Raw genomic sequence first — 17,190 nt, forward strand, 5'->3', positions numbered from 1 at the left:
CCAGACTGCCTTCTTCCAACTGTTAAACATGGAGGAGAATCTGTGATGATCTGGAGGGCTATATTTTGGAAATCCTCCAGTCCAATGGTTTCCCTTCATGGCAGAATTAATAATCAAGACTATTTAAGCATTTTATCTGATCAAATTCCTCCTATGGTTGCGGAACTGTTTCCAGAGAGAAACGCAATCTTTCAGGATGATAATGCACCAATTCACACAACTAAAGTTGTTACTGAATGGCATGAGGAACATTCTAGTGAAGTTGAACAATTTATCTGGCCACCACAGTCCCCAGATCTCAATATCATTGAACATTTATGGTGCATTTTAGAAAAACAAGCAAGGAGTCGATATCCTCCAACATCATCACTACAAGAACTGGAGACTTTTTTTAGCTGAGGAATGGACAAAACTTCCTTTGGAAACAATTCAAACTTTGTACGATTCCATACCTCGTAGAATTTAAGCTGTAATTACTGCCATAGGTGGTCCTACCCCATATTAAAATAAATTCGTTTGCAATTTTAAGGTGTTTCCATTATTGTCCATGCTGGCATGGGTTGGGTGGCTTAACTAGGGCTGGTAAGCTGGAACGCTACACCAGAGTATAAATGCGTGCTTTTACATGCAACCAGCACGGTTGCTCTTTGTGTGATACTGGCATCTTCCACAACTGCGATTGTGATTAGCTTGATGGGTCTTCTTCTCAAGCATGGCTTAATGCCACAGGTCTCGGCCATTGCCTCCATGATGCTCAATGCTTGAAATGACAAAATAAGTCATTTGAAATTTGAGAAAATAGTCTGTTGAGGAGCACTAAACTATAATTATACCCCATATTTTCCCTTTGTGGTCCCTTCTATTTTCTTTACTTTAAAATTAATAAAGAATAACTATACAGTAAATTGTGGAAATGATATTCAACAAAGAACCATGTGTAGGGTTGGAAGGAGTAAGTGTCTCAGAATAACTGTTCCTACATTATAGAAATAGGAGAGGGGCCTGGGAGAAAATTTGGAAAGAAAGGAAAAACCTGAAATTTTGTCAGTCTTCTTTCCCTTTCTGCCTACCAAGTGTGTGTGTGTGTGGTTAAACAGATGTTTAAAATGGAGATAGGAAGGTACTTATTTAAAGCAGCATTGAAAATAGAGGTGGTGATTACTCTTTTTGCTTCTCAATTTACTGAATTCAGAATAATGATGTCTCATGAGAAGGATTTGTCTTCTGCTTACTTGTTTTTGTAAAAATTAGGTTTTCTAAAAAAAATTTCTTTATAAAAGTTTGAATGTTTTTTTAAAAATATTTTTAACAATGTGTCTCTAGAAGCTGTTTAATGAATTAAGATAATTAAATACAATCAAAATATAATGGATATATATATATATATATATATATATATATATATATATATATATATATATGTGTGTGTTTGTGTGCATATCATTGTCCATTCAATTGATGTTTTGTTGGTATTGATACAGCATGTTTCAACTGAGCAGCAGTTAGCCCTACAACGCGCACAACAACCTGGCCAAGTTCAAGGTCAAGTTACCCAACAACAGCAGCAATCACAGCAACAACAACAACAACAACAGCGGCAACAACAACAACAACAGCAGCAAGTTCCACAGGTGGTTGCTGCTGCTGCAGTAGCGACTCCCCCTACACACGTGTCTCAGAATGTAGCAGCAGTCCAAGCCCAGCAACTTCAGTCTCTCACCAATGTCTCCAGTTCAGTTATGGTAAGCACAACATTGCATTTCCTCCCCTGAAATTTTCTATTTCACTTGCTTGTCTTAGTCTGCTTCCTCCATCCCTCCCTTCTCTACCATTAGTATTGAGTTCTTCTTTCTTTCTCTCTCTCTCTCTCTCTCTCTAAATCTGATCTCTCTCATTTCTTCTGACTTAGTTTATTTTTCTTTTTGATTACTCCCTCTTAATACTTGCTTACTTAAATAGCAATTCTTTATTAATTGTTTATTTCATCCTATTTCTTTTTTTACTTCCTTCTACTTAACCCTATAATGTCTAAGTTATAAATAAGCTGAAAATAATGAAACTGCTAGGTATTATAATTGCTTACATGTAATAATGTTGTTTCTTATTTAGGTACAAGGTCAGTAATTATGGGAGGCAGTGGGATTTAGTTGATATTATGAACCATGGTACTTGACTGGTGCTTTATTTCATTGACCTAGAGATGATAAAGAAAAACATTGACCCCTTTAGAATTGGAACTCTGAATGTAGAGCCAGAACTGTAGCAAGGCATGTACTCTCATGCTGTAACAATTCTGTTAATTCACTATCCTACTATATCTAATGTTGATAGTGTGAGCTTTCAGCTTTGTTGTTTTCTTTCCATATGAATAATAATTGAAGCCTCAAGAATTCTTAAAAAGGCATTATAGGGCTAACTTTATATTTCTTCTTTTTTTTTTTCACTATGTTGTGTTTATCCAAGCGTGTCTTGTCTATCTGCTGTTCCTCCTCACTGTATCTACATCTCCCCTTATTTTTTTCTTTCTCTTTTTCTTTTGCACTCCCATACTACCCCTATGTATTTTTCCTGTTGCTTATATATCTCATTTCTTCACCCTATACCTTACACACATACCATATCCAATATATATTTTGTTTCTGTGTTGTGTGTCAGTACTTGCAAAAAAAAAAAAAAGAGAGACCACATTTCCGAAGCCCTATCTGAGATAGTTTTCTTTCCCTCTTGTTGCTGTCACCAATATCGAACCCTAATTAGGGTTATATCTAACCCTGATGTATCTGCTGTACCCTTTTACTTTGTCTTGTTATATTTCTGCTTGATATGCTCAATATTTTGTTTAGTGCAGTCATAACTTATTGTTGTCTTTTGCATCTTTATATTTTCCTTTTTTTTTAATTTTTATTTAAGTTTTTTTTTTGCAACTACAATGTTATTTTAATTTTGCTCAAGTATCTCCTCCCACTAATAGTTAAAAAATTGTGAATAATTAATTGCAGGGTTTACAAATGATAATATATTATGCTTTATTTTTATGATAAATAAAATGAAGACTAGTATAGATTAAGTTCTTGTTTGTTCTCAGTTTCAGACTTACTTGCCGTAAACTAGTTATCACAATGCAAATAACATCAACATTAATTAGTTAGTTTAGGACAAATTGAATAAACATAAATTAAGAATAAACTAATCTAGCTGTTGCTAATTTCTTTTTCTATTTTCTCTACAATTAGTTACGCAACTTTTCATTTCGTAAAAGGAAATATTGTGCAAACATGTCGTTGCTTTTGGTTTTTGTTATTAGGCTGTGGCTGTATTGGAGCATTGCATCGAAGAAATTTTTCTTTAATCAATTATTATTATAAAAGAAAGTCTTGGATGCAAAGTTCAGTGATCACTTCATCAATTTCTGTCTTGTCGGGTTTTTACTTTTGTGGAGTTACTTCCCCTTACTGATCACACACACACACACACACACACACACACACACACACACACACACACGCATGCACACGCACGCGGCTGTGCAGTTTGTTTGTCAACCTCATAATTTTGGGTTCAGTCTCAATGCATGGCACTTTGAATTAATAGCTTTTACTGTAGCCTTGGGATGATCAGAACCTTTTGAATGGATTTGGTAAATGGAAAAAAAGCCTGAAAGATGCTCATATTGTATGTATGTGTCTCATTGTTAACGAGTGTCACTGTCATACAAGCAGTGACCTTTGTTTCCAATCTGTCATGAAAAAACACATCTGTCCATGAAGAAATATTACCTTGCTTGAAAACGGGAGACGGTCAGCAACAAGAAGGGCATCAGGCTGTAGAAAATTTACCTTAGTAAACTGTCTGACCCATGCAAGCATAGCAAAGGGGACATTGAAACAAAATGTATGCACGCACACACACACTCATGTACACATGTGCATGATGGGCTTCTGCTCAGTTTTACCAAATTTTTGATCAACCTGATTGTGTAGTAGATCATACACAGTGGATAAGAACCCAGAGCTATATGGTTTCAAAATGAATTTCTTTAACCACGCAGCCATTCTTGTGTCCATATGCCCAAATGTCTTACAACTTCATTTCCCAAAGTTGGCATTTTCTTTGTGGCATAAAGGAAACATTTTCCTAATAAAAGTGTCATTTTACTATGAAAGGGCATTTTGGTTTAAAATTCAAGATGTGAGAGAGAAGTCAGTAGGATTTGAAACAAGAATGGAAATAGCCAGAATTATGTTATAAGGCATTTCACCCAATGCTCTAGCAGCTCTGCATAATTCATCATAACAATTGTCATTGCAACTCTGCAAATTCACTAACTGTAGTTGAAGTCTATGTTTCAGTTGATAGCAAATAATTTTAACATTTATTTGTAATGACATTTAATTTGAATATATTTTCAATTTTTAGAAATTACAAGCGATGCTCTATAACACTTGCCACACTCCAATAAATAGTGTAAAAGCATTTAAAAGTTTTGATGTCCCTTATAATTGTCATCATGCATTTTTGGAAACTATTTTAAGGCATTTATAATACATATTGCATAGCAAAGATCACAAAGAGTACCAGCAGCAACCATCACAGAGCTGGACTTTGCATATGATATAACACTCATATTTAATGAAATAAATCAAGCACAACAGCTGTTCAGCAGAGTAGAAACATCAGCTGCCAAAATTTGACCTATACACAAATGTCAAGAAAACTGAAAATGTCAAATGAATCTGAACTGTTTGCTTTGAACGGTTTCAAACTGAATGTTGCTGAAGACTTCAGGTACTTAGGTGGTTGGGTGAGCAGTTCAGAAGTAAACATCAAGATCAAGAAGGTAAAAGCTTGGACAGCCTGTCACAAACTAAAGAAAATCTGGAACTCCATATTGCCCAGGCAAATCAAAATGAAGCTATTCACTGAAACTGATGAATCAGTGCTTTTATATGGTAATGAAACATGGACTCTGACAAAGAAATTATCAAACAGGCTTACTGGATGCTACACAATGATGCTATAAATGATCCTGAATGTGAAATGGCAGCATCATATGACAAATGGATGTCTTTATAGAGACCTGATGAAAGTTAGTGAGAAAATTAGGTAAAGATGGCTGTGTCTATCTGATCACTGCATGTGCCACCCTGATCTGGAAGCATCCCAATTCGTCTTGTGGAACCCACTTCATGGTGATATAAGAAGAGGAAAATGTTGTCACACTTACACCGACAACTTGATTCCAGACACTAGCTTGAAATGTATCCAGGACATTGAGGCAGTGATGATGGACTGAGAAGTGTGGCAGGTAGACTTCGTTGCTATGGCCCAGGTTGCAAACTGGCCATAATAATGATGATAATTAAATTGAAGTTTGTTGTATTTTAGTCTATTGTGTTAAGGTGTAGTTTAACTTCATTCAAGCTTCATCTCAGATATATCTTATTATTATCATCATCTTGACTCAGGATTGGGCTTATTCCTGGTAGAGTTTATGTGGGTAGCAGATAACCTTAGATGATATCCACAAGATTTCAATATGTCATCAAGTGCTCACAACCCTTCTGATGAACTTTTCTGTTCCTAAAAGGTTAACTTTCTGTAGAAACTCTGCAAGACATTCCATTCCAGTCTCCTTTATTCATTTGTCTATGTCATCCCTCACCGTCACCAATTACCACAGGTACAACCTTTACAGATTTCATCTTCCAAATCCTCACAATCTCAAAGTATAAGGGGTTGTATTTTTCCAACTTTTCAACTGCTTTCTTCAAAATCCTTGTATCAAATGGACATGATGGATCAGTCAGTAAACAAATTCAATTTTTCTTGTTTATAACTGCTATGTCTGACTTGTTTTGTTCAATCTTATCCATTTGAATGGGAAAATCCTACAAAATCTTGCTTGTTTCTGACTCCTGTATGCTTTCTATCTGATGATTATATCATGTAATTACTACTTCAAGCACCCATTTCTGACCATGTTTCCAGTGTAAAAACTTACATATTTTGATCATATCTCCATTTCTTATATTCTCCTTGGGCCAACTTGAGCATTCTGACACATGCATTTCACTGACACATTCTCCTATGCACATATTTTCACAAGCTGTGTGTTTGCAGTGCCTGATATTGAGCTGCTATTATAAAGCTCTCTGTTTCAGCCTAGTTCAGGTTTTTATTCCACATATATCCTCAATGGCTTTTCGAAAACTGACCATACAAAGGTTTCTCATCAATTTTGAATTCCATTCTTGTCCGTTTCTCCTTTTCCTGCTTTCATCCCCTGTTCTTTATTCACTGCCCTTAGTAACTTTTCTGTGCTGTTATGCAAATAATCATGTAGTCTGCTTTGTTCCTTCTTCACATACACTTCCATAGCAATTAAGCCTCTTCCACTCTGGTCACTCTTCAAGTACAACTGATTAATATCAGCTTTCAGATGGTGGGCTCCATACATAGTCAACGACTTTCTGGTTTTTCTGTTAAGTTTCTGCATTTTGCCTTTTGTCCAGTTTATAATTTCCAGCTCTGTATCTGAAAACTAGCATTGCTCTTGAATTAATTGCTAATAATAATAATAATAATAATGGTTTCAAATTTTGGCACAGGGCCAGCAAGTTCAGGGGAGAGGGTGAGTCAGTTACATCAACCCCAGTGTTCAACTGGTACTTATTTTATCAACCTTGAAAGGCAAAATTGACCACAGCAAAATTTGAACTCTGAATGTACAGATGGATGAAATGCTGCCAAGCATTTTACCCAACATGGCAATAATAATAACAATTATTTATGAAGATTGACATGACTCTTCAGGAGGTAGATACACAATGAGAAGAGAGCAATATGATTTGTATTAAATAGAGATTGACTCTATTTTAATTGAATTAAACAATATTTTGACAGTATGCCTGTCTTTCTTAGTTTCAAAATGGAAAATTGAAAATATGAAAATTCAAAATTTGGACTGGATAATCCTGCATTCCTTTTTAGACAAAATGACATCATCAATTTTTGCTTTTGCTAACAAAGAAAAAACAGGAAAGTCAACACTTAGTCAAAATGTTTCATGTAAATGTGATATAATTCACCTGTTACTCTGTTCATGTAGCTTTAGTAATTCACAAATATATTTATCCTCAGTCTTTTTAGGACTGAAAGTGTAGTTGTCAGAATATTTTCTGAGAAAGTGTGAGGTGTCAGATCACTCAATGGTTTTTCATTTTACTTTTTTATTTTTTACTATCCTCAGAACTAAGCTCCTCTACTATAAAGCTGTTATAATTTGGCAAATATAAAGCTGTTTGTTTTCAGCTTAAATATTTTGTTTTCAGATGTGTATCCAAAAGTATATAACAATAACAAATGGTTTCTACAGATTTCACTGTAGCTCCCTTTTCTCGTTCTATTTCTTCACATCTTAATACTTCACAGTTTTCCTGTGTGAAATTTCTCACTTTCTAGCAGTAAGACATCGGTGCTATGTTCCCAATAATAACCAGAATTCAGGCATTTGAAAACAACTTGTAAACAAACTCAATATTTCCACTTCGTTTTACTTACTTTGTCCTTTTCCTTCTAGTAAAAATAATTGTCTAATGGTTATCTCCCTTGTTACAATTATCTCCCCTTCCATTAACATCTTGCATTTGCTTTCTTTAAATTTCGTCCTATTATTTTTTTCTTTGCTTCTCTTTTGTGTCAAAACATCACTCCTTCAGAATAATTATGAGTAATTATAATGTATTTGATAGTAATACATCCGAGAGCTATCAATGTTTTACATCAAAATCAAAATATTTTGAATGCTTTATACTGAAACATTTTTCACTGATGACGCAATCAAAAATTTTATCTACATTTTAATTAGAGCAATAAACTTCTCATTTTAGCTGAGAGTATACCCTCACATTTGCTTTTAAGTGTGTGTACTTTATATATATTACATGAGCGTCTGTCAGTGTGCTGTAATTAGTGTGTAGGATGTACTTTAAGTGAGTATGTATAAAGATTAAATTTTATCAATTGATTGATTATCTGAATATAAAGTAATTAATAAAGAGAAAATGTAACCTTGAATAATGGCAATACCAATTTCGAAAATTATTTCTTTAATTTGAGCTTACACAGACTGTCCCTTGCCATTCCACATAAATCTGATGCTCCAATCCCCCCTCTCTCTCTGTCTCAATCAGAAACAAATTTTTTAAATGTGCTGAATTTTATTCTTTCATTCTTTAAGTTGTTTTAGTTTTCACTTATTGGACTGTAGTCATGCTGGGTCATTTACCTTAACCCTTACGTTACCAACCTGGCTGAAACCGGCTCTGGTTCTGAGTACAAATGTCTTGCTTTCATAAGTTTTGAATTGAAATCTTCCACCAAACCTTAGTCACTATTTATGTTCGTAACACTAGCTGAATGATAGCGAAGTTATTTTACTAAATTCTTTGTTATATTTAAAGTAATTGAAAGAAACACTGAGCATCTCAACAGAAATATGATGATAAAAGGGTTAAAGGATTTAGTCAATAAATTAACTGCAGTGCTTATTTATTCTTGTGGTCTCTTTTTTCATGAAATCACTAGGTTAGTGTTAAATGATGAGATACAAACATGCAAATGCACACACAAACACTCAAGCTTCCATACAGTTTTCATCTGAAAAACTTACTCATGAGGCATTGCTTGACCTTGGGTTAATGTACACAGTGGGACTGAACCCCAAACCATATTGTTACTGAGTAAACTTCCTAATGACAGTGCCATGCCTGAATAATTATTATTATTAAGGTGGCGAGCTGTCAGAATCATTAGCATTCTTGGCAAAATGCTTAGCAGTATTTCGCTTTTCTTTATGTTCTGAGTTCAAATTCCATCGAGGTTGACTTTGCCTTTCATCCTTTTGGGGTCAATGCATTAAGCATCAGTGAAACACTGGGGTTGATGTAATCGACTAGTCCCCTCCCCCAAAATTTCAAGGTCTTGTGCCTTCAGTAGAAAGGATTATCATTGTTATTCGTGAGATTTGTATTGTTTGCTTTCATTGCATAACCAAGCACAGCTTTGTGTCTTGAGTATGTGCAGTAGTCTGTTTTTTTTTGTTGTTTTTTTTTGTTATTGTAATTGTTTTGAAAGTGTGCTGTGTTCCTAACAGTGCTATTTTCTGTGTGGTATTTCATTTGTTCTGAGGTTGTGGTTATGTATTTGTCTGCATGCTTGTTTATCATTCCCAAATCACCTGTTATTATAGGGATTGTTTCTGTTTTCAGGCCCCCATATTCGGGTTACCTCTATTTCCAAGTCTTTATATTTAGATACTTTCTCCATCTACTTTAACAATACATCAGTATTGGGACTGATATATGAGACATTCCTTTTTCTGATCATCCTTGAAAACAATATCCGGTTGCTTAGCCCTGATCTGAGACTGTTGCCTTGCTTTTTCAGTAGGCATTTTCTAGTGTATGTTGTACCATCTCTTTTCTGATATTTCATAATGCTGGCATAACTACTTGTGTATATTATTATTATTATCATTATTATTAAAGTAATGTTGCAACACAATTGTTAGCATGTCAGATAAAAAATACTTGGTGGCATATCTTCTGTTTTTATGTTCTGAGTTCAAATTCTGCCAAGGTCAACTTTGCTCTTAATCCTTACAAGGTTGATGAAATAAGTACCAGTTGAGCACTGGGGTTGATGTAATTACATAGCTCTCTTTCCCCAAAAAATTTCAGGCAAGAAACCATTCGAGCATTGTCGATGCCAGTACTGTCTGACTGACCTTCGTGCCAGTGGCAAGTAAAAAGCACCCACCACACTCTTGGAGTGGTTGGTGTTAAGGAAGGGCATCCAGCTGTAGAAACTTTGCCAGATTGGATTGGAGCCTGGTGTAGCCATCTGGCTTGACAACTCTCAGTCAAACCGTCCAGCCCATGCTAGCATGGAAAGCGGACGTTAATCGACGATGATGATGATGATAACTGAAAACAAAAACTCACTCGCTTACTCACCTTCTCTTGTTTCAGGCCATAGGTCATAACCTGGCTAAGAATTGTATAAAAGACACAAGAAAGAAGGAATAATAATAATAATAATGATGATGATGATGATGATGATGAATACAAAATGTAGCTAAGTTTGTCCACTGGAGATAGTGTGAGAAGTATGGTCTTGAAAGAACACAAATAATATGGGTATAAGCCAGAAGACATCACTGAGAATAATGAGTCTAAACTCATATGGGGTTTTATAACCCACTGTGACTCAGTGGTTGATGCTTGGAGACCAGACATAGTTGTAGTGGATAAAGGGAAGAAAGAAACCAAGATCATAGATATTGCCATACCTAGGGATGCTCAAGTGGGTGACAAAGAGCCCAAAAAGATTGAAAAGAACAAGCTACCAAAAGACAAAATTGCACAAATGTGAGCAATGAAGAAAGTAACTGTTGTCCCAGTAGGGTCACTGGGAACAATAACAACCAAGTTTGAATTATATGTCAGAAAAACTGGAATTGACAGAAGGGTAGACATGCTTAGAAAACTTCTTTATTGGGGATGGTGAGGATTTTTGAGATTGGTACTTGGGTATTAAGTATCATGGAAAGATACCCTATGAGACCTTTGACAACGGGTTGTTGTCTGCTTTACCAAAATTAACTGGAGCAAGTGAAACCAAAAGTTCTGAGAGGTGAAATGGAAATAATAATAATGATGATGATAATAATAAAAGCCCGAATGCAGTACCAGGCAGTGGCTCTATCATGTACATTGTTTTGTCTTTGGTATAAAAGATGGGCTACAGCAAATATTTTGCTCAATACCACAGATTTGCTTAACACTTGTCTGACCTTAACCAGTTGAGCATGTCCCTTGGTGGCTGACGATATGTGCATCTCTGATCATGAGCAGAAGTAGTGGGGGAGCATCATAGCCATGTGTTGAGAGGAATTCTTTGGGGTTTGAATAATTCACCTTTGGAAACATGGGTGTTTTGCTCAACATCTTTAAACAACCCTTATTCAGGGACCTTTTGAGCGGGATGGGCTACTGGACCTGAAGAAAATTCTAACTGGGCCCCACCTGCGAGGTCATGCACTGTTTATTTCGATTAATATAACTGCTCCTGATTTAGGCACAAGACCAGCAATTTTCAGGCAGGGTCTTAATCAATACTGTCAACCTCAGTACTTGACTTATATTCTATTTTATTGACCCCTGAAAAGATGGAAGGTTGGAGTTGATCTCATCACATAAAAAGCTGCAAGGCACTTTAGTGATTCTGCAAATCTGCTTCCGATAAAAATAATAATAATAGCATTACTTTTTTTCTATAGGCACAAGGCCTGAAATTTTGTGAGAGGGAGCTAGTTGGTTACATTGACCCAGGTAGTCAGCAGGTACCTACTTTATCAACCCTGAAAGGATGAAAGGCAAAGTTGACCTCAGTGGAATTTGAACTCGGAACACAAAGACAGATCAAATGTTGCTAAGCATTTTGCCCAGTGTGCTAACAATTCTGTCAGCTTGCCACCTTGATGATGATAATGATTTCAAGTTTTAGCACAAGGCTAACAATTTTTTTTTGGGGGGGGGGGGCGGATAAGTTGATTATATCGACTCTAGTGTTTAACTGGTAGTTATTTCATTGAGCCTGAAAAGATGAAAAGTAAAGTTGACCACAGCAGAATTCAAACTCAGAACATAAAGACTGGTGGAATGCTGCTAAGTGTTTTGCCCAGCATGTTAAGTTCTGTCAGCTCACTGTCTTCACAATAACAACAACAACAACAACATTAATAATAATCTTACAAATATTTGATGAGTGAAACTATTTGAAGTAGGGCTATTTTTATTGGTCTAATTTCTTTTTGCTTTGGCGTTCATGGAAAATATCAAATAGAGAGGTCTGTTTACCACATTTGTATAATAATATCAAGAAATTGTGAGTTCCAAGGGAACTTCAAGATCTAAACATTAAGATTGTTTTTGTTTACCATCATAGTTGAATAATTTTAAAGCAATATGTATGAAGAATGAATTTTATCTAAGACATCTCAATGCTTCTAAAAGCAAACTTTGTTTGCTTGTTTACGTTTGTCGTAATCTGAATATATATATATCCATATATATCTTACATCATGATTGCAATATGTGTGTGTGAGAGAATGCATGTTCACAAAAATACTTAATATATATTTTATCAAGGTGTAATATATCCATAAAGGAAATGTGCTCATGACTTGTTCACTGGCTCAAATTTTACTTCAACTACCTTTGTGTCATATCTCAGGGCAAAATCTATAACCATTTAATAATTATAACTGAAGGAGAGAGAGAGAGAGACCTGTGTGTGTTTTCTTTCCAAATCTTCATGTATTTGGGGATCAAGATAGCAGAATATGGTTGTGGTTGTTATATAGTTTTGGTGTTATTCGTGGCTAGAAGGTAAAGGTGGAACATGAACTGGGAGATGATAGTTCCAGATAAGTAGTTTGGAATAATATTTATGTTCTAAGGGATGAGACATGAAAGGACTAACTTTGATGTTGAGTTATGTTACTGGATGACCATGAAACTATAAAGACAATTGGTGAAATAATTAAAATAAACTCTTTACAACAATGCTAGGAACTAAAACTGTGTGCATATGCACACACACACACACATATATATATATATTGTAGTTGTTAAAAAAAGATGTTCACCTAGTATTGGAATAAGGTTACTCTTAATAAGGATGAGGGTATTTATAATAAAAGTAATGAGGAGGGTTAAAAATTATAATTTTATTTCATGTATTTATGTGCTTTATTTTGAGTTATGAAAATTAATTTTGATTTGATTTTTTTTTTTTAAATCTTGAAGTCTTTTATTTGCATGCTAATTGTACAATGTTTATTATATTGTTGTCATGGCAATATGATTTATTTGTTTATTTAATGTCTTTATTGAAAGCTTTTTGTTATTTTGGTATTTTTGTATGCATATTTGTGTACCAAATGTTTATAAAACCTTGGAACAGTTTTCATTCTTTAGAACAAATATAATTAAATTATTTTGGTTAAAAAAAAACAAGATGAAATTTGGTGTTCTTAGTGGAATGTTATGTACATTAATTATTCAGAGTAATTTTTGATAAAATATTGATTGCTGTAATTGCATAAACAGTAGTCAGCATGCATTTTTACTTTAATTGAAATTGAGATAGTACTAAAAAAATACATTTAAAAGCTTGATTACCAGAATTGCTATAGCTGTGTGTTAGCTGTTCCATGACTTTATATAACTGTGTACACGTTTCAATATACCCATGCTGTGTCATTTTCTGTCATTACCGTCCGTACAGCAGACAGGACTGTTACAGAAGGCTGATGTTGCACCTTTAGCAGGAGTGAGGCCAACTTCAAAGGCTGTGTCTATCTCATGTCCCAAAGGAAATGGTAGAAGCATTTTCATCAACACCACTGGCGGCACGGCATCCACAAATACTTTTGCTGCTTTCAACAAGCATATATCACAGAGTCTCTCAAACAATCCCCAAGCCACTAGAGTTGTGAGTTTCTTACTTTTGACACCATCAGCTGGTATACCTTTATGATGTTTTTTGACATCATCAACATTTGTCGGTTAAAAACAACAAGCAATAAACTTTTTATTGGTTTAATCTTTAGTATAACAGAAGAAAGTTAAGTTTACAAAAAAAAAAACACAAAGAGAAAAATGATAAATAAAATCAGAAAAGTAATTTAAATAGTGTCTAGACAGTTATACTTTAGATATAGAATGTGAGATCTCTTTAAAAAACAATTGGATTAAATTCTTAGATTACTTACAAATTGATGATGATGGTGGTAATATGAATTACTGTAAGGGTAACCCTTTATCATTCAGATTACTCTGTCAAAAGTAATGCTTATATATTCACATTGTTTTAAGTTAATAATGTATTATCTCATAGCTTTGAGAGTTCAAAGATGCGATTGTTTATTTTTAGAATGACATTGTAGGGTAGGTGTAAGAGGCTGAATTTGGCCAGTTTGAACATAAACCAGGTGGACTATTTAGGCTTGATATGGATGGTTTAAATGTTAAAGGGTTAAGTTCTAGATGTAAATATATATATATATATATATATATATAATAATTACTTTGTTATCTGCAACAAAATGAGTATTAGATTAAAATTACAATCAGTATATTACATCTAACGTAAATGCACCATTGAAAGCCAAATTAATTGTGATATTCATTCAGAGATATTTCTTATGGACATATTAGTAGACAAGAGTTGTCCAGCAGCGGGAAGACTTTTGTCTTGTACTGAAGTTTTGTATTTTCCAACAAATTATCTCCAGTTGAAATACCCCAGTAAATTTGACTATCCGTAATGTATTTATATGGTACAGAGGTTGCTATACATGCACGTGTGCACATATACACATTACTATAATGATGATTTTCAAAACAGTTGTTTGGTAGAAATGAAATTAGAAGAAACAGTAGTAACTTTACTAAAATGCCTTTATGGTATTTAGTTTCATTCCATCTGCATTTTGAATTCAAATTCCACCAAGGCCAACTTTGTCTTTCATCCCTCCAAGGTTGATAAAACTGTACCAGTCATACACTCTGTTTGATTCAATCAGTTATGTCCTGCCTCTTTCCTACAATGTATGAGTTGGTTATACTTTATTAGAAATTATTATTATATTTTAATCAACTAATTTAGAAAATTAGTGTCTTGTTGAAATGATTGGACCCATTCACAGACAATGTTCTCATGTTGGGAAAACAAGGGGAAAATGATTTTTTTTTTCTGTAAGGCCAAGAAGAAACTGATACTTCGAATGTGGCTATAATGAATCTAAAGATCTTATTTCATACAGCACTGCTGCTGCTGCTGCTGCTACTACTACTAATAATGATAATGACTACACAATTGCTTGGTGCTTTAATGTTGATGCTTTGTGCAATATTTTAAGAATTGTAATTATTAGTACTCATAATTATTATATATACCACAAAATTGAGTTCAGAATATTGGGAGATGAATAAAAGTAAAATAATGTATATTTTTAGATTTGTGTATTTTTCTAAGGAAGTCCAAAGAATGCAGAATTTTATTTAGTCTGTATTTGATTTAAAGTTGAATAGAATTAGTATTAATAAACAAAAACTAAAGTGGAGAAGTGTTGGTAGGGATCATAAAATTTGAGTAAATGAGTTTTATTGTTTCAAGTATTTGGTTTTATCCAAGTTGAAAATCCCATTGGGATTGTTCTTGCTTTTCATTCATGAAAAACCTATAAAATAGTGGGTGCAATATTTTGCGGTCTCAATTCAATTGACTAGAGTCATCCCAAGACACCTTTTTTTTTTTAAACTTTATAAGAAACTGAATTAGGATTTTAGACATGGCAAACAGGAAATGAACTCACATTATTTTTAAACATTGATAAAAAACAAAAGAGGTAAACATACCCATAATCATACAAACTTTAGTTTACTCTTCACCAAAAAGAAATAACACATGCAATTGTTAGCTTATTTCTTAGACAGACATGTTACAAATAGTTCAGTTTTCATGAGAAGTATGCTACAAAATTTCAAGCAAAATTCAATAAGTAATGGTAGAAAGTTATAGGATTGGAGTTAAGAGTAACCAGTCTTGTTATGCCTCTGTACAGGCTTTATTTGTTCACTGGATCAAATACAATCAATTATGATTTACGACCTAGCTCACAATTTGTTTGCTAATATTTCCTGCTTCTTGTGGGTAATAAATTTTGAAGCACAGAAAAAGAGTGAGTGACTCTGTGTGTGTGTATGTATGTATGTACACACACACACACACACACACACACACACACACACACACACACACACACACACACACACTCTGTGTCCTTTAGAAATAGAAACATTAAGTTTTCCATGAATTTTCCATGTCTTGTACTTGTGTAGTAAGTACCATGCATGAATTTGTTGATATTATTTTCATTTCCTTGGAATCAACATATTTTTGCCTTGTTGTTGGCCATGGGGCATTTACTTGTATGTTTTTTTTTTCTTTTTAAGTATTTTTTTTCTTCTTTACTTGTGAAATTGTCATTTACCATTATTAAAGAAATCATATTTATTATCACTACTATTACTACTACTACTACTATTCTATTTTTATTTGCCAAAACTCTTCTATTCATCCATTTGGAGCCTCTCTTTCTCTCTCTAATATTCACACTTCTTATGCTTACTGCTTGAGAAGTTTTAACCTTACTTAATACTCTTTAATTCAGTTTTTCTCTAAATTTTTTTTCTTTTAGTTTTAAAAAATGTTTTTTCTATCGTGATATATTTAAAATTGAATTTAACTACACACCAAACTAAAATCTTAAACATGATTTTAACAATAACAAATTTTTTATTCGATAAAATTATTTTCAAATAATTACTAAATTTTTAGATAAAGGTTTATTACTTAAAATTTTAGATTATTACCTCCATTTTTATTTTTTAAATTTTGGAATTATACATATATATATGTATGTGTGTGTTTGTGTGTGTATGTGTGTGTTCCGGACTGTTGCCATAGTAATGAAGCTAAATCATGCAGAGTGAAGCCGTTTGGAACAACTTGACCCTGAACTCTTCTGTGCATGTGCACTAAGTTTTAATGTTCTAGCTCACTTTTGCTGTTTACAGCAGTGCTTAGAAGGAAGGTGTGTAGCATGTGATCATTGTGTTGCTCATAACAGAGAAAGTTCAGCAGAGAATCTACACCAAATTTTGCCAAAGATTGGTAATATTTGCTCAGAGGCCTACGCAAAATTTTCAAAAAGTTTTCATTGTTCTCAATACAGTCAAAGAAATCTTGTGCAACTGAAACTTAAGTGCTTTTTTGTTCAGCCGAAAGCAGTTTTGGCACAAACCTGGCAGACAATGTCTCAGATCCAAATTTTCAGTGATAGTGAACTGAACTATAACTAAACTGCACATCCTCTGATAACTCACGGATGGTGATTCAAAAATTTCCCCTTACATCTGCGATGTTTTACTTAGTTCTGCTGTCTCAGAACATTCATCCCTGGACGTCCATCTTAGAAACATTTGAACCACTCATACACTCATCTCCATACGCTTTCTGCAACCTTGTGTAGACCTCTCAGCAGGTATCGCCATGACA

General features: G+C 34.1%; 1 protein-coding gene across 9 annotated transcripts in view; it reads left to right on the top strand.

The window, feature by feature from the left end:
• LOC106878999 (helicase domino) overlaps positions 1-17,190 on the top strand; it is a 138,393-nt gene that overhangs the window by 105,901 nt on the left and 15,302 nt on the right. For 7 of the 9 annotated variants that reach the window (XM_052973554.1, XM_052973552.1, XM_052973553.1 and 4 more), the window contains 2 exons: positions 1,482-1,742; positions 13,354-13,560. In XM_052973554.1, coding sequence (XP_052829514.1) covers positions 1,482-1,742; positions 13,354-13,560 — 468 coding nt within the window. The remainder of the gene's footprint in view (positions 1-1,481; positions 1,743-13,353; positions 13,561-17,190) is intronic. The other 2 variants (XM_014928386.2, XM_014928392.2) reach the window with 2 other exon arrangements.

This window comes from Octopus bimaculoides, chromosome 16 (assembly GCF_001194135.2).
Source record: "Octopus bimaculoides isolate UCB-OBI-ISO-001 chromosome 16, ASM119413v2, whole genome shotgun sequence".
Classification (NCBI taxonomy): domain Eukaryota; kingdom Metazoa; phylum Mollusca; class Cephalopoda; order Octopoda; family Octopodidae; genus Octopus; species Octopus bimaculoides.